Source organism: Pleurodeles waltl, chromosome 3_1 (assembly GCF_031143425.1).
Source record: "Pleurodeles waltl isolate 20211129_DDA chromosome 3_1, aPleWal1.hap1.20221129, whole genome shotgun sequence".
Classification (NCBI taxonomy): Eukaryota; Metazoa; Chordata; class Amphibia; order Caudata; family Salamandridae; genus Pleurodeles; species Pleurodeles waltl.
The window spans coordinates 1,131,011,639-1,131,029,693 of record NC_090440.1 but is presented as its reverse complement, the minus strand read 5'-3'; the positions used below and the strand labels follow the sequence as shown (position 1 = coordinate 1,131,029,693).

The following is an 18,055-nucleotide window of genomic DNA, read 5'->3' as shown; positions in this document are numbered from 1 at the left end:
TGCGCAATCAAGCAAGATGAGTCACTAAACGTTGTGACTTAAAAGAATTCCTCTAAACAAAAATAGCTTGCACACTTCCGAGCCAAACACTTGATAGCAGACTTATGCTAAGCATGGGTATCTATAGTCACAAATGTCCTCAAGCTATTTGCATTTGATGTCAAGCCACTGATATTGAGTGAGATGATAGATAAGGGTTGACAACTCATGGTGATAGCCAGCGGGAAGACTCCATGTTATGATCAGCAGTAGGGGTCGTGGGAGAGGGAAAGGAGGGGACAGATAAGCATAAGGAGGAGACTAGAGCCGGCACAGGAGATAGAAGAGAGTGAGGTCGTGCAGTAAGGAGCAGGGACAGAAGGGGGTTATGTGAATGGGGGCAAGAGCCCTATAAACTTTTCCCAAAGTTAGGAGTGGCCATATAAAGTGTACCTTAAATTATGGCACAGGGGTGGGGCAGTGACAGGCAGGGGGATGCACATTTAGGCCGAACATTGAATTGGGCTACGCAGGGCAGGCGAGGATGTGGATCAAGTTAAAGTACAGAGGTGTGTAGGAACTGTCTTCCGCTTAAGGAGACAAAAGGGAAGACCAGAGGGAGTACACTAAGGTAACTGTGCAAGGATACGCTGGGCCATCAGTTAATCAAATGCCAAAGAGATGAGAAAACAGTGATGCTATATGGCATAGAGACAAGGGCCTACAGGTACCCAATAGTACTATAACTTGCCTCATGTTGGTTTCTGCGCAGGAGAAGCAGGAGGATAGGGAGGAAGTGGGTGGGCTGACAGCACGGGTCTGCACTCAGGTGCACGCTGGCTCATCACAAGGCCCAGACATTATGGTTTATCGCACAGCTGTGGACAAAGTCCAAGTTCCCCAACAGGATATTGCCTGATCCCAAGTGCTGATGTCGGGAGAGTAGGGGAAGAGAGGAGAAAGCCTTGCCACCCCATGTAGGCCTCAAAATATCTACTCTTCCACTCGTCATGGTGAGCTATATATTTTATCAGGTTGAGCTATTTTTAGGACCTACTCGCTCCTTTTGGTAAGTTAACAAAGAACAGATGTTCTGTCAAGTAAGAAAGTGAAGGAGCAATAAACCTGTCTTTAAATCTTATTCTTATCTTGCGATATTTGCGATGTGTTCAGAGACAGAGGTCAAAAGTCAGTTTGTCTTCTTATAATTGATTTTCCTTCTGACTGCAAAGTTCCAGGATTTTGTATGTTGAACTGACTGGTCTGCTATAGAAAGAGTGTGAAATATAAGCCTGCAGGTTGTCAGGTTCTCCTAACACAAAACATTTAAATAGCTAAGTCACATGTACAAACATTTCAAAATATATTTCAGTAGTTGTGAAAGACCATTTTTTGCACTTCTGTGAGATGAACAAAATATTTTAATGGATGAAAACAAATTAGCACACTTTATTTGGTGATTTGGAAAGGATAAGTATGTTTTCTGAAACACAGTTTTCACAGATTATTGTTAATACACTATATAGTTTTATCAGTAAAGCTGCAAGTTAGTGGGAAGAACTTTGGGCATTTCTTGGAAATTTACTGTCTGTAAAAGACAGTGTGCTAACACATCATGATTTAGTAATATATTTATTAAAAGTGAGTATTTAAATTTAAACTGAGAAACACTCCTGCCCAGATGGCAATGCTATTGGTAAACAAAGAGACATGTCATGGATCAAGTATTCCTTATATGTTTGCTAGATTCATTTTATACATGAAACATGTAATCAAACAAAAGAGGTTTTTTTTTGCACAGCACAAATGCTGAGCTCACACATTTGAAGGTGCACCTATATGTGATAATGAAGAAAAAAACAACTTTATAAACTAAAATATTTGCCTAAGATCACACAATTTGAGACCTGTTTAACGGACAGTTACATTACAGTTAGGTCGAGTAGATTATTCGAGTTACTCAACCTGCAGGTCTAGTAACATTTTTATGATTTTTCGAGGCCTGCCACGGGCAGAGGAACAACGTAGGCACCCAGGGTTTGGTCTAGTAGGTCCTAGGGGTGGGGCAGTGTTAGCTTGGATCCATAGAAACAGGTCCATGCGGGGGCCACGCCCTGACATGAAAACAACCTCATAGGCTCAAACATGCAATACTGAGCAGAGATAAACCAGTTTAACCGTTTCTGTGCCTTGGACGAGGTGACCTCGTCCAAGGCTACAGTTCCCGTATGCCTTGGACGAGGTCACCTCGTCCAAAGCACGGGAACTTGGGGGAGCGCTATCGCGCCCCCCCTGTGCACCCCCCTCCCAGCCCCAAGGTGGGGATGGAATGGGAAGACCTTCCACTTCCACCCCCCCACCCCCCCTGTGACGTCTGTCGAAGGGGCCTCCCCCATCGCCCTGGAAGCTCTTCTTCCAGCGTGATTGAAAGAGAAATGCTCAGCATTTCTCTTTCAATCACGTGGGGGAAGCTCGGAGGGGCTTCAAAGGGAAGGAAATGTATTTCCTTCCCTTTGAAGTCTCTCCCAGAGTTTCAAAAGCCGGATTGCTTGCAATCCGGCTTTTGAAACCCCACTAGACACCAGGGATTTTTTTTTTTTATTGGTTATGAACATAAGGGAGCGACCTCTTGGGCAAGGGTCGCTCCCAGGGGGGCATTTTTTTGGGAAGGCTTTTTCTGCCCCCCCTGGGGGCAGATCAGCCTATTATTAGGCCGATCTGCCCCCCTGGGGGCAGAAACCTCTAGGCACCAGGGATCATTTTTTTTTTTTTTAGGTGGGGAGAGACCCCTTAGGCAATGGTCGCTCAACTAGGGGGCAAATTATATTTAGGCCATTTCTGCCCCCCTTGGGGGCAGATTGGCCTATTTTGTTGAGGCCAATCTGCCCCCAAGGGGGGCAGAAACCAATAGACACCAGGGAGTTTTTTTTCTTGAAAGAAGGGTCAAGGCAAGGGTCGCTCCCTGGGGGGGGGGAATTATTTTAGGCCATGTTTGCCCCCCCTGGGGGGGCAGAAACCTCTAGGCGGCAGGGCAATTTTATTATTTTTTTTGTTTGTTTTTTTAGAGGTGGGGAGTGACCCATTAGGCAAGGGTCGCTCCCCTGAGGGGAAAATTGTATTTAGACCATTTCGGCAGATTTTAGGCCAAGGGGGCAGAAACCACTAGGCACCGGGGATTTGTTTTGTGGCGCTAATGTCACGCAGGGGGAGCGACCCCATAGGCAAGGGTCGCTCCCGGTGGGGGGTGGGGGTTGGGCGGCAAATTTATTTTAGGGCATTTCTGCCCCCCCCTGGGGCCGGCTGAGCTAGAGGCCAAAATCCACAGGTAGGCACTTTGCAAAAGACACTTCTGTTTTCTGTGAAAAAATATGTTGTGTCCACGTTGTGTTTTGGGCCATTTCCTTTCGTGGGCGCTAGGCCTACCCACAGAAGTGAGGTACCATTTTTATCGGGAGACTTGGGGGAACGCTGGGTGGAAGGAAATTTGTGGCTCCTTTCTGATTCCAGAACTTTCTGTCACCAAAATGTGAGGAAAATGTGTTTTTTTAGCCAAATTTTTAGATTTGCAAAGGGTTCTGGGTAACAAACCCTGGTCAGAGCCCCACAAGTCACCCCATCTTGGATTCCCCCAGGTCTCTAGTTTTCAAACATGCGCTGGTTTGATAGGGTTCCCCATGTGCCGGCTGAGCTAGAGGCCAAAATCTACAGGTAGGCACTTTGCAAAAAACACCTCTGTTTTCTTTAAAAAAATGGGACTTGTCCACGTTGCATTTTGGGGCATTTCCTGTCGCGGGTGCTAGGCCTACCCACACAAGTGAGGTATAATTTTTATCGGGAGACTTGGGGGAACGCAGGGTGGAAGGAAATTTGGGGCTTCTCTCTGATTCCAGAACTTTCTGTCACCGAAATGTGAGGAAAATGTGGTTTTTAGCCAAATTCTGAGGTTTGCAAAAGATTCTGGGTAACAGAACCTGGTCAGAGCCCCACAAGTCACCCCATCTTGGATTCCCCTAGGTCTCTAGTTTTCAAAAATGCACAGGTTTGGTAGGTTTCCCTAGGTACCGGCTGAGCTAGAGGCCAAAATCTACAGGTAGGCACTTTGCAAAAAACACCTCTGTTTTCTTTAAAAAAAATGGGATGTGTCCACGTTGCGTTTTGGGGCTTTTCCTGTCGCGGGCGCTAGGCCTACCCACACAAGTGAGGTATCATTTTTATCGGGAGACTTGGGGAAACACAGATTAGCAAAACAAGTGTTATTGCCCCTTGTCTTTCTCTAAATTTTTTCCTTCCAAATATAGGAGAGTGTGTGAAAAAGATATCTATTTGAGAAATGCCCTGTAATTCACATGCTAGTATGGTCACCCCGGAATTCAGAGATGGGCAAATAACCACTGCTCCTCAACACCTTATCTTGTGCCCTTTTTGGAAATACAAAGGTTTTCTTGATAGCTATTTTTTACTCTTTATATTTCAGCAAATGAATTGCTGTATACCCAGTATAGAATGAAAACGCACTGCAGGGTGCAGCTCATTTATTGGCTCTGGGTACCTAGGGTTCTTGATGAACCTACAAGCCCTATATATCCCCGCAACCAGAGGAGTCCAGCAGACGTAACGCTATATTGCTCTTGATAATCTGACATTGCAGGAAAAAGTTACAGAGTAAAACGTAGAGAAAAATTGATGTTTTTTTCACCTCAATTTCAATATTTTTCTTTTTCAATTGTTATTTTCTGTAGGAAACCCTTGTAGGATCTATACAAATGACCCCTTGCTGAATTCAGAATTTTGTCTACTTTTCAGGTTTCTGGGATCCAGCATTGGTTTCATGCCCATTTCTGTCACTGACTGGAAGGAGGCTGAAAGCACAACAAATTGTAAAAATGGGGTATGTCCCAGTAAAATGCCAAATTTGTGTTGAAAAATTTGGTTTTTTGATTCAAGTCTGCCTGTTCCTGAAAGCTGGAAAGCTGGTGAGTTTAGCACCATAAACCCTTTGTTGATGCCATTTTCAGGGGAAAAAACACAAGCCTTCTTCTGCAGCCACTTTTTCCCATTTTTTTTTACAAAACGAAATTTTCACTGTATTTTGGCTAATTTCTTGGCCTCCTTCAGGGGAGCCCACAAAGTCTGGGTACCTCTAGAATCCCTAGGATGTTGGGAAAAAAAGGACGCAAATTTGGCTTAGTTAGCTTATGTGGACAAAAAGTTATGAGGGCCTAAGCGCGAACTGCCCCAAATAGGCAAAAAAAGGCCTGGCACAGGAGGGGGAAAAGGCCTGGCAGCGAAGGGGTTAAACCGGAGCATAATAAACAGCATACGCAATGTAAACAGAAACATCACCATATCCATCACCGGAATTGGCAGGACACTGGCGAAGGATTCAAAACAGCAAGTAGTACAAACATGATGCATGGTACATAGCTTATAGGAAGTAGTGGGTGGCAGCATGACCCTCGTAGTGCAAATGTGAGGAGGGTCCTATCTACATAGGGGAAACATAAGCTTGCAGTGTTAGTCCTAAACTTGCATGTTGACAAGAGGTAGCTTTCCACTGATGACATGGTGAGGGAACTTCAGTCATGTGCATTTAAGCAGGTGGGTAGGAGGGAGGCACTTGTAGTGTCCTCCAATGTGGGAGGCTTCAAAAGTGATTGTGACTTGTCCTCATGTCGGCTTGGGTGAGTCATTCCACTGCCTGGAGCGCTCTGCATCTCTCAGTTTGGTTCTTGTGTGATTTCATGCAAAATGGGGCCACTCCTCACCGCCTGCCACTCCCCAGTCATGTCTTTGGGACACTATAGCTAATATATCCATCTCTGAGGAGCCCAGGGCATCCAAGAAATGAGTTAATTCAGCGTGGGTGTGGTAGTCCCTGGTGTACACCTGTGTGCCTCTCCTGGGCTGCGGCAAAGCTGTGGAACTGTGCTGCTTTGTCAGCGGTGGGGTGGGGAGGGGGGAGTGGCTGAAGGCAGCATACCATGGCAGCAAGAGATGGTGGGCTTGCCAGGAGCGAGGTCGTTTCAGTTCCTGCACCGCTGATGAAAGCGGCAGCACTGCTCCGGGATACAATATGCATGGATGAGTCTCCTTTCAGAGGCATCGGCCAGTCCCTAAAGAGGGCTCACCATGGGCACTGAAGGTCTTGGAGCATCACCCCCACCAAAGGAAGTTGTGCAAGACAGCGGGCATGAGTGAGAAGACCATGTTTTTCTCTCAGTTGCCTGCATTCTCAGGGAGCAGTGGGCAGGGCGCTTCCAGGACACCATTTCTCATTTTGATCCTTCCTTCTCACACCTTTCTCAGTATAATTAGATTACATCATCCTCGTAAATATATGGTATTTTCACTATAAAATAAGTTTTTTAAAAATCCGCAAACTTCTAATTTTAACAATGACAGAAGAAAATACAAGAGGTATTGGGAGAAAATAGAGGAAAATCCCTCTGCTTCCAAAAGACAAATTTTATAATCTAAGAGAGCTGCTAACAAGACCAATGCTACCCTTGCGAAAGCTAACAACTTCCAAAATCAATGCTAAAAGGGGCCACAAATATACGGAGAGGTTTTTTCAAATGCTGAAAGAACCATGCACACCTGTGACTTCCCATTAATTAGGAGCAGATAATTATGATGAGTTTGCCACGTTTTTCCTCAACAAAATAAACCAAATCAGACAGGCACTCTGCCCCTGTGACCTAGACATCTATGACATGACCATCACCAAGAGAAATAACATGGGACAGTCTAATACTCAATAAATAACAGAAGTCTCTCCCAAGACCTCACAACTCACACAAACCTTTCAGCGGCTGACTCAGTACCACAAAGCTAAGCTAAAAAGTAATTTATGTTTTGAAACCAATAATTATCAACTCAATTATGAAACACAGCTGTTCCTGACGTATTGCAATAATTGCTCATTTTATACCTTAAAAATCCACCAGCTGACCCAAACTGTTTTGACACTTCATTCCATCAAGGACTACATTTTTTCATAGAAATTATTTAAAACTGTGTTGCATCACAGATTATTGATTATGTGGAAGAATAAAACCTCACTGGCAACATCCAACCAAATTTGCACTTAGGACACAACTACCTACTCCATCATCGATGTTGTGGTGCTAATACTTTAACAATTTACAAAACAAAAACAATTGCCTCCTAATTCGTTTAGACCCATTCACAGAGGTTGATACAGTGCACAACAAAATCCTCCTACATCCTCTCAAGAATTTTTTGCAATAAATAGCACATTACTAAGATGGTGGAGTCCTATCTCACCAACAACATGTGATAGTTGCTGAGTGTTGGAAATGGCTCTTTTTGCAGGGTTATCACCAAACATTTTGCTTCTGACCTCCCGTCTCTGATCCTGTGCTGAATTTTGTTTTTGCTGGTTTTAGGACTCTAGGCAATTTACCACTGATGACCAGTGATAAAATGCAAGTGCTCCCTGTGTATGGGTGATTGGTCTATCCATGATTGGTATATATTCGATTTACTAGTAAGTCCCTAGTATATTGCACCATGTGTGCCCAGGGCCTGTAAATTAAATGCTACTAGTGAGCCTGCAGCACTGAATGTGCCAGCCACGAGTGACCTTGTAAACATGTGCCAGGCCTGCCACTGTAGTGTATGAGTGTGCAGTTTTAAACCACTATTTTGACCTGGCAAGTGCAGCTTTCCTTTTACTACATGTACGTCATCCCTAGGATAGGCCCAAGGCAGCCCCTTGGGCAGGGTGCAATGTATTTTAAAAGTAGGACATGTACTACCGAACTGCCAGGCCAGGTCCTTCCGGGACTAGAAACAAGCATCCTGGGACTGGTTTCAGGCTATCACCCTTCATTAGCCAGGCTAGCTGGAATCTGGTGGCATAGCAAGCACGGGACCCATGTCTGGGCATACCCTTCCCACTTGGGGAGACAAATGCAAAAACAACAGATGATGGACGGAAAGCAGAACAAATCAAGCATTCACCCTAGTCACAGATCTGGGTTTAATCCATCAGTTATTTTGCTTGTCATGCCATTCCAGTTTGGATTCACCCATATGCAACTCAGTCTTGACCCCCATCCTTCTGTGTTGCTAACTTTTAGAAAGTAGGCATTTTCTTGCTTAACCATTTTGTGCATCTGCCTGGCTGCGGAAAACATGTCTGGGTCAGAATGACAATTGGGCTTTTTGTGAATTCATTCTCGACAGTCACACTAATGGAGCTAAGGTGTGCCCTGCATATCCTGATGGGTCTTCTTGGGCTAGAGAGGTGGGAGAAGCTGACACGTGCACCTGCATGGGGCTATGTCTGCCCTTACATAAAGCATTCTCCACCCCCCTGGAGTGTGTCTGTGGCCAGGGCAGGAAAGGCAGGATGTTGTGCACTACAAAGACTTTTCCTCGAATTTTGCCTACTTCAAAGGCAGAAATGAGTATAAGTACTGGATCTCTGGCTCCACAAGGTTAGAATCCTTCTGGACTGAGGGCATTCTGGCAGGAAGAAGAGCTGGATGCTGTAGGAGGGACTGCTACTCTGTCTGTTGCTTTTCTGGCATGGGAGTGAAAGGACTGGACGTTGCTTTCTACATCCTGCTTCCAAAGGTTCTCCAAGGGCTTAGACTGAGCTTGCCTCGTGTTAATCAGTGTTGCATCAGTGTCTTCATTTGCCAGCACCTGGGCTCTCTTGCTGAGAGTACTGGCTTGCCAAGTGGTGCTACGTTCATGTCCTGGGCCTTTGGGGATGAGTTCTGGTGCAACCAAGAAGAAACCAAGTACATCGACTTCTCAGTAACTTCGGAACCGGTGCAGCACTCCGCACCGCTGCCTGCACCAGAGCCCTGGTCCTCACTGAGTGCCTTGACTGTGATCGACATTGTAGGCCCGATGCCGATACAGCACCTCTTAAGTCCTGCCACAGTGTGAGTTTCGTGTCATCGATGCCCGTCAAATCCAATTCCGACTCTGCCACAGGCAACTGTGGGCCTGTGGATTGATTACAACACTGCAAAGTCGACGCCTTGCGGCTTTACCTGCTGGATTCATTGACCCCGTAATTCATTACCAGTTCCCATTAGACTGGTCAATTCCTTCAGCATATTTAAGAGCGGCTTAAAATCTCACCTGCTAGATAAATACTTTGATACCATACTTCTCTGTGAGTATGGTATTGTTTCTCTGAATCAGCCTCTCTCAGTATCCGAAAATTAGCAACAGCATTTTAGAACAATGCAAACTCCTTATGATGTATCATTAAACCCTCTGTTGCTGTTGATTGAAAGCCATGGAGTAAGTGATGAAGTAACACTACACGTTCATTCTTTATCTCACATATATCATGACTTATACCATTATATGAATCTGTATCCCATGAATATAATGTATGATAGTATTATGAAGTACTCTGAAAATCTGGTGCCTTGGCGGCACTTTATGAAACTTCCTAATCCTAACTGTTCTGACTAGTGTGAGTCATTCCCCTATTTACATTGTTTTTTTTCTCTCCTATTTATATTTAAAAAAAAAAAAACTTTCATATGATAGTGAAAAACGCCCCTGGTTCTTTTTATATTCTCTTTAGTAAACAGAGACGTTTTAATTCCTTAATCTGGAAGCTTTGTTCTTGCTAAATAAACACATTAATCCTCAGATTTTTGCAAGAGGTTTGAACTTCAGTTATGCTAAAATGTACACTGTGCCACTCTAGTGGAGTTATTGGCCACCACTATATGTACATACTATTCATAGCTGATACTATTAAAGGACCCAAAGTATCCACTGTGATGAAAATACAGTTTGGAGTATGTGGGCAATATGGCGGGCTAAAGGCTTAATAACAACCGCTTTCTTGCACCTCAAACATTGCTACATTACTACTAATTGGGAGCATTCTGCCAGTATGGCTGGTAATATCAGCATTGTACCTGTTTGTTCACTTTGCCCTATTGCGTAGCCATTTTAGTTATATCTTCATACATGTTATTTTAGCAAACTAGGCCTGCCACTGTGCACTTAAACCTAGATTATTATTATTATTTTAACAATAGCCACATTTGCGGTCTTGTTTTATTTTCTCTATCTAGCTGTTCTTTTCCTAGGCCAGAACTGTATTCTTAAACAAGAAATTTCTTTCACTCTGTGCTTTTCTCAAGGCTGCAGTAAGATAGGGTGCTGGCAAAAGTGGTACGCTTTGTTTCTAATGTTCTCTGAAACATACACACTCTTACGTGGGGATCCTTTCTTGGAACATCAGCTGTTTTATTATAAAAAAACACTACTTTGACCTATGTACGTTAGAGGGAGATTCCAGCCAGTCATTCTCCTTGTTACAATTTTAATCCTGTCATGCTTCATCGTCCTAGTTATTGCAATACATGCTTCATTATCTAAGATGCAGTTACTTCAAGAAAACCTTAATGAACTATATTCTGCCTCTGATTGTCCTTGCATATGTGAGACTAATGTAACTGAGAGAAACGGATAAGATCTGAGTGACCACGATTTCCCTGAGGAGTCAATTGATCATACGCTCGGTTGCCTAATCATCCCTGCTCTTGGGTGGAGATGAGGCACTGCTAGTTAGCCTGAACAAAACCCGGATTAGGCTGACGGGTGTCACCTGTAGAGGGTTTAGACTCAGTCTCCCACGGCGCAAGTGATTCTGACACCCGAATCCAGTAGTCTCATGAGGATAATGAGAGCCTAACAAGCAATCATGACATTTATGAACACCATAGGATCTGCCTGTGGCCAGAAAAGTTGTAAATCCCTTGGATCTGAGAACGAGGGGCTGAAGAGCAGACAAAAATGTTTCTGCATCACCAAATTTGTGCTGTGATATGTTCAGATGTGGCCTTGAATACTTGCTGTGCTCTGGGACAGAATACCACATATCCCTTTGCTCTCCAAAACATCAATACTACTTTAATAATAAAAATAAAACACAAAACCTCAGTACCCATTGATACCAAATCCTAGACTGATGTTTAATCATTAACCAGCACAACCTCAGCCCAAAGGGTTAAATTTGTCTGCAGCACACCATTTTAACATAGGGTAGTGTGAAAGCTTTTTCTAAAAGTGCAATTTAGAGTGACCAAATATTTTTGAATACCTATAAGTTTTCTACTGAATATATTCATAGCTGATGAATTAATAATTTTGCACTTGAAACAATTTTAGAGGTTTAAAAGTGTGTTTATTTATATTGTTTAGTTACTATATTTTCATAGTGACACCATTTTATGAAAATAGATACTGTTTTTTTGCTGTTCTGTGTATCTTGGAATTGCTCAATACACATCCCAATCAATGTCCCTGCTATGTTTCTTCTCTCCCTACAGTTTTTACAGAGCACAGACTAATGTGTCATAATAGGTATTGCTTATTTTACTCAAAGAGAGGGTGTATTGCGAATTGAACTTTCTTTGTGATCGCAAAGTATAATTTTGAAGGTCGCTTCTGCTGGAAGTTCTGATGTAGGCTTTCTAGAACACTGGTGTATGAGCCTTTATTTGAAAATGTTTTATATTATGTTGTACACCTCCGAACTGTGCTATAACTGTGGTCGCTAATAAAAGATTTTCTCTACCTTGGAATTGGGTTAGTGTTTTAATTATTTTTGATCTGTCCAAAATGTTTTATCGCTAATCATGCCATGCTGAATTTGCAGTTTTGTGCTTATTACCAATGAGTAAAATGTGTTTAAAAACCATTGGTTTTGGGGGTGAGCCTTGAGACTTTTCCTCACAGGACTTTGTTTGATTATTTTGAGACTTTTCCTTTTCCTCTAGGAATGCTGAATAGGATTTCTGCTGATTATTGGGAATATAAATGACTTTGATTTCTGACTATGTACTCTGTATCTGAGCCTACACAGCATTCTAGTTCTTCTGTATTGCCTATTTTGAGATTTTGTGATAAAACCATGTAACTTTTACTGATCTAGAACCCAGTTATTGAGTGGCCTCAGTCATTATTATATCACTCTATTTTGATGGGCCTGATGTTGGAAGAGTGTGGTGTCTCTTATTGCTAGATCAAGAGTGCCAGAGCTGAGTCACCAGAGGTACATTTTTCAGGTGATCAAAATATTGGGGTGCAGTAAAATATTGGGATTCAGATCCCACAGTGGCTTTATTGTCAACCCAACCAAGAACAGCAGTTGTGACTAGAGAATACTGCTTAGAGTCTATCTATGACAGTTCTTAGTTTTTAGAGAGCCAATTTAGAGAGCCTAACGACTTTTCAGAATTTTCAGGAAAATAAATCTGGGTTCAGAAAATATGATCATAATTCCTGCACTCATGCCAACATTTCTGCACACAGAAGGATGTTGTGTAGAATACAGATGTACAAATACAACATTGGCAACTGGAAAGGTTGTCTACTTGGCTAATGAGCAATGGTAAAAGAGCTGAAGAGTCACCCAACCTGCACCAATAAAGCATCAGAATACATATGAGAAACATTCAATCTTATGTCCACTCTGAATCTTCACAGAAAGAGTAGGTGCATGTTTTTTGTGTTTACAATTGATTCTCACTTCAACTGCATTTTACCTTCTTCCTGTCCTCCTTAATACGCCTGATGGTATTTATCTTTCTTACCTATTCCCTTACTTGTATCATGTATCCCAGATATCAATTTTTTGTGTTTTTGATCTTTTTTTACTTTGTTGTATGCCATTTGACTTCCTTTCACCAGTTATCAAGTATATTGCCATCACGGACTGGGTCTCTCATGTGTTATATAAAAATATATGTAACTGGGACCTACCCCATTGTGTTGAAGTCATCATCAGGTGGCACGTAATCCTCATCGTCACTGGTGAGCCCCAGCTCATTCCCGTAACACTGATGGACAAAGTGCCAGAGCTCCTTTGGACATAAGGGCTGTGGAGGAAAAGTAATCTGCATCACTGGTGAATGTAACCTTAAATAAGGGAAGAATAGTAGGAGAAACCAGCACACATCATGCAGGTTCAACCTTTTAAAAATGTAACACAATAAAATACACATCCAAATATTGACAGTACGCCACATACAGAAAAACATCTAAACTCAATGTCAGAGATTTTTTAAAAAGAGCCAAACTTAAAAAAATCTACATGCAAATATGAAATCACCTTTTCAAGGACAGAGCATAGCAAAACCATCCACAGTTTGAAAATAGTGTTTTGCACAAATACAAACAGACAGAAACCTTAAAGAAACCGCTATTTCAGATTGCATTAAGTCCCCTTAGTCAATTGGAACAGTCCAACACGATCACCACAGGCTGGGGTAAGGATAAGCTTAAGTGTTAAATAAACAAACCTGCCCAGGAGACAACCCTTATGTATCCCTTTTCCATTTCAAATCACAATAAATAACAAATAGAACATTCACAAATGCTTCCACTGTTTAAATAACAAGCCACTTGTGCCATAACCTGCTAAAGATCATAAACCCATGTACAAATTATAAATTAACTCTTTCCTACAACAGACAGAAGGAGCAGCTGTTAAACAAAATTAATCTCACTTGGTGTCTAGCTGACCTCAAACTACATTCCTTTTACTAGAAAGTGGCTTGTTTCCTAGTATTGTTAACTTTGGACTCCTCTTGAATGTTAAAATGGCAGGGATTGCTTCCCTTCATACATTTTTCTTGAGTCCTTTGGCATTCTATTACAGACAATTTAAAATATATATTACCTACTGGAAATAAATTCTAATTCATCACAGTGGAGTTTCAAACACATTGAGAACTAGCAGAGTTATTGGGCAGCTGGATGGCAAACATCTGCCAATCCTTCACCACAAGCTGCAAAGATCTTTGCATCCTTGACATACTTCGTAGTCTGCCATAGTTTGTGAATCTCTGACTATAGTGAAACCAGAAGTTCTCAGTCATCCATAGGAAAATATTACTTAGTACCAGCACTAAGTAGTAATGAAGCCAAAACACTTCATAATATCCCAACTATAAGAATGCATTCCATTCCTCTGCTCACAAATGGCACCCAGTTAGAAAGTAGCCAAATTCTCTATTGTTACGAAACCTCCCAATAACAAACATTTAAGACCCAGCCTAAAAATTCTACATACATTTCAAAGAGCTCCAAAACAAGTAGTCACAATAGCACTACCAACAGCTGATAATTTCAAACAAAACAAGCATAGGCAAAGCCAATAGGTTTCGCCAATGTAAGAGTTATTTGCTTTGCCAAGGTCGTTTAGCTAAGTTGCACAGCAGACTACAGTGGAATGGAAAGGAATGGCGTAGAGTGGTGTAGAGTGGAATAGAGTAGTGTGGATTAAAGTGGTGAAGAGTGTAGTGACCCAGAGTGGATTGGCGTAGAGTAGAGTTGTAGAGTGGGCCATAGAGTGGAGTGGCACAGAGTGACATACAGTGAAGGAGAGTGGCATAGAGTAAAGTGGCATAAAGTGGAGTAGAGTGGACTGGCATTGAGTAGAGTGGTGTGGAGTGGAGTGGCCATGGAGTGCACTGGAGAAGAGTGATGCAGAACAGAGAAGAGACACAAAAGGATGATGGACGGACTGCAGATCAAATCAAACATTCACCCCAATCACAGATCTGGGTTTAATCCATCGTTCTTTTGCTCACCATGCTACCCCAGTTTGGACCCAGCCATATGCAGATCAGTCTTGAACCTGTTCCTCATGGGAACAGTCCAGCCCAAACTGCCAGGCCAGGTCCTCCCTGGACCAGAAACAAGCATCCTGGGACCGATTTCAGGGTATCACCCTTCATCAGCCAGGCTAGCTTGAATCCAGTGGTATAGTGAGCACGGAGCCCACGTCTCGACATAACCTTCCCACTTATGGCAACTTTAGCAACACAAAAGGATGATGGACCTGGCCTGGCAGTTCGGGCTGGACTGTTCCCTTGGGGAACAGGGTCAAGACTGATTTGCATATGGCTGGGTCCAAACTGGAATGGCATGGCAAACAAAAAAACTGATGGATTAAACCCAGATCGGTGGCTGGGGTGAATGTTTGATTTGTTCTGCATTCCGTCCATCATCTGTTGTTTTTGCATTTGTCGCCCCAAGTGGGAAGGGTATGCCCAGACGTCGGACCCGTGCTTGCTATGCCACCAGAATCAAGCTAGCCTAGCTGTTGAAGGGTGATACAATGAAACAGGTCCCAGGATGCTTGTTTCTGGTCCAGGGAGGACCTGGCCTGGCAGTTCGGGCTGGACTGTTCCCAAAGGGAACAGGGTCAAGACTGATCTGCATATGGCTGGGTCCAAACTGGAATGGCATGGCAAGCAAAGAAACGGATGGATTAAACCCAGATCTGTGACAGGGGGTGAATGTTTCATTTGTTCTGCATTCCATTCCGTCCATCATCTGTTTCTTTTTTTAACAGAGAAGAGAGGCGTACAGTGCAGTGGTGCACAGCAGAGTGGTGTACAGTACAGGCTCAGAGTAAAGTGACATCGAGTGTGGTGACAGACAGCTGCACGGCCTAAAGTGGAATGGAGTAGAGTAGAGTGGTGCAGAGTAGAGTAAAGTGGTGTAGAGTGGAACTGTGCATAGTAGACTGCAGTGGCACAGAGTCGAGTGGTGCAAAGTAGAGTAGCATGGAGCAGCATAGAGTGCATTGGTGTAGAGTGGAGTGGATTACAGTAGAGTGGCATGGAGTGCAATTGTGTAGAGTGCAGTCGTGCACAGTAGAATGGTGTAGAATGCAGTGGCGTGGAGTGGCAGAGTAGAATGGCATAGAGTACAGTAGCGGGGAGTGGCACAGTGTGGATGGTGTAGAGTAGAGTGGGATAGAGTGTGGTGGAGTAGGGTGGCATAGCACAGAATGCAGTGGTGTAGAATGGAGTGGCGTAGAGTGGAGTGGTGCAGAGCAGAATGCAGTGGCATAGAGTGGTGCAAAGTGTAGTAGCGTAGAGTAGGATGGTGTAGAGTATAAAAGAAGGAGTGCAGTGGCAAAGAGTGCAGTGGCATAGACTGGGTGGAGTGGAGTGGTGCAGAGTGGAGTGTGGTGGAGTAGGGTGGCATAGCACAGAATGCAGTGGTGTAGAATGGAGTGCCGTAGAGTGGAGTGGTGCAGAGCAGAATGCAGTGGCATAGAGTGGTGCAGAGTATAGTGGCGTAGAGTAGGGTGGTGTATAGTAGAAATTAAAGAGTGCAGTGGCATAGACTGAAGTGGCGCAGAATAGAGTGGTGTAGAGTGTAGTGGCTTAGGGTGGAGTGGTGCAGAGTAGAGTGGCACAGAGTGCAATGTTGCAGAGTGGCATATACTGCAGTGGCATAGAGTAGAGTGGTGCCGAGTAGAGTGACACATTGCAGCAGTGTAAAGTGGAGCGGTGCCTGTGATGCAGAGTAGAGTGGCATGAAGTACAGTGTAACAGAGCAAAGTGGTGCAAAGTAGAATGGCGTAGAGTGCAGTGGCATAGAGAAGAGTGGTGCAGAGTACTGTATGGTGGCATAAAGTGCAGTGATGTAGAGTAGAGTGGTGCAAAGTAGAGTTGAGTGGTGTAGAGTACAGTGGCATAGAGTGCAATGGCACAGCGTGGAGTGGCATACAGAAAAGTGGCCTGGAGTGGAGTTGTGGGGAGTAGAAAGGAGTAGAGTGCAGTAGCCTAGAGGAATAAAGTTAAAGGCCTTTGTATGAGCCTCAGTTCAAGTTCTATGGGGGTCCTTAATCTTTGAAGCGATGAAGAGAAGTCTCTCTCAAGGGCTTTGCCACTGTTTCAAAGAGGCACCACATTGGTGAGCACTGGATTTTAGACAAACTAGAAGAACGCAGCAGAAGGAAAATGTTACTTACCCAGTAGACATCGTGGCATGTAGTGCTATAGATTCATATGTTTTGCATAAGTCTGCCATCTTGTGTGTTACAAGTTGTTTTTCTTCGAAGAGTGTTTTTGAGTCACAAGATCGAGTGACTACTTCTCTCGGTGATAGTGCGCATGGGCATCAAGTCCTTTGTTAGGAGTATATATATATGTATATATCGATATATATATATGGAAAATGTCACTTACCCAGTGTACATCTGTTCGTGGCATGAAACGCTGCAGATTCACATGCTGTGCATTATTCTGCCATCTAGTGTTGGGCTCGAAGTGTTACAAGTTGTTTTTCTTCGAAGAAGTCTTTTCGAGTCATAAGACCGAGGGACTCCTCCCTTTCAGCTCCATTGCGCATGGGCGTCGACTTCATCTTAGATTGTTATCCCCGCTGAGGGTGAGGTAGGAGTTGAGAGTATACTAGATGTGCCCATGCAATGGAGTAGGTGTGTATGTACATAATGTGTATTGAAATAATATTTATTTACAAATTTAAAAATTTTATTCAACTAACAATGGCTACAGGCTCCCGGGGAGGTGGGAGGGCGCATGTGAATCTGCAGCGCCTCATGCCACGAACAGATGTACACTGGGTAAGTGACATTTTCCGTTCGGGGGCATGTGTAGCTGCAGATACACGTGCTGTGCATAGACTAATAAGCAGTAACCTCCCCTAAAAAGCAGTGGCTTAGCCTGTAGGAGTTGAAGTTGTTTGAAATAATGTTCTTAATACAGCATGTCCTACTGTGGCTTGTTGTGTTGTTAACACATCTACACAGTAATGCTTCGTAAATGTATGAGGCGTAGATCAGGTGTCTGCCTTACAAATTTCAGTCATAGGTATATTTCCCAGAAAAGCCTTTTTGGCGCCTTTTTTCCTAGTGGAATGCGCTTTTGGTGTAATAGGTAGATCTCTTTTTGCTTTGATATAGCAAGTTTGAATACATTTAACTATCCATCTGGCAATGCCTTGTTTGGATGTAGGATTACCTGCATGAGGTTTTTGGAAGGCTACAAACAATTGTTTTGTTTTACGAAATTGTTTTGTCCTATCAATGTAATACATTACTGCTCTCTTTATGTCTAATGTATGTAAGGCTCTTTCGGCTACTGAGTCTGGTTGTGGAAAGAAGACTGAAAGTTCAACTATTTGGTTTAGGTGGAACGGCGATATGACTTTTGGTAAGAATTTGGGATTTGTACGGAGAACCACTTTATGTTTATGTATTTGTATAAAGGGTTCTTGTATAGTAAATGCTTGTATC

The 18,055-nt window shown here is 43.3% G+C and overlaps 1 protein-coding gene across 5 annotated transcripts in view; it reads right to left on the bottom strand.

Annotated features, from left to right (window-relative positions):
• Nucleotides 1–18,055, bottom strand: part of LOC138285015 (protein Aster-B) — a 405,970-nt gene that overhangs the window by 114,227 nt on the left and 273,688 nt on the right. For all 5 annotated transcript variants that reach the window (XM_069224429.1, XM_069224431.1, XM_069224428.1 and 2 more), the window contains one exon: nucleotides 12,757–12,872. In XM_069224429.1, the coding sequence (XP_069080530.1) occupies nucleotides 12,757–12,872 (116 nt within the window). The remainder of the gene's footprint in view (nucleotides 1–12,756; nucleotides 12,873–18,055) is intronic.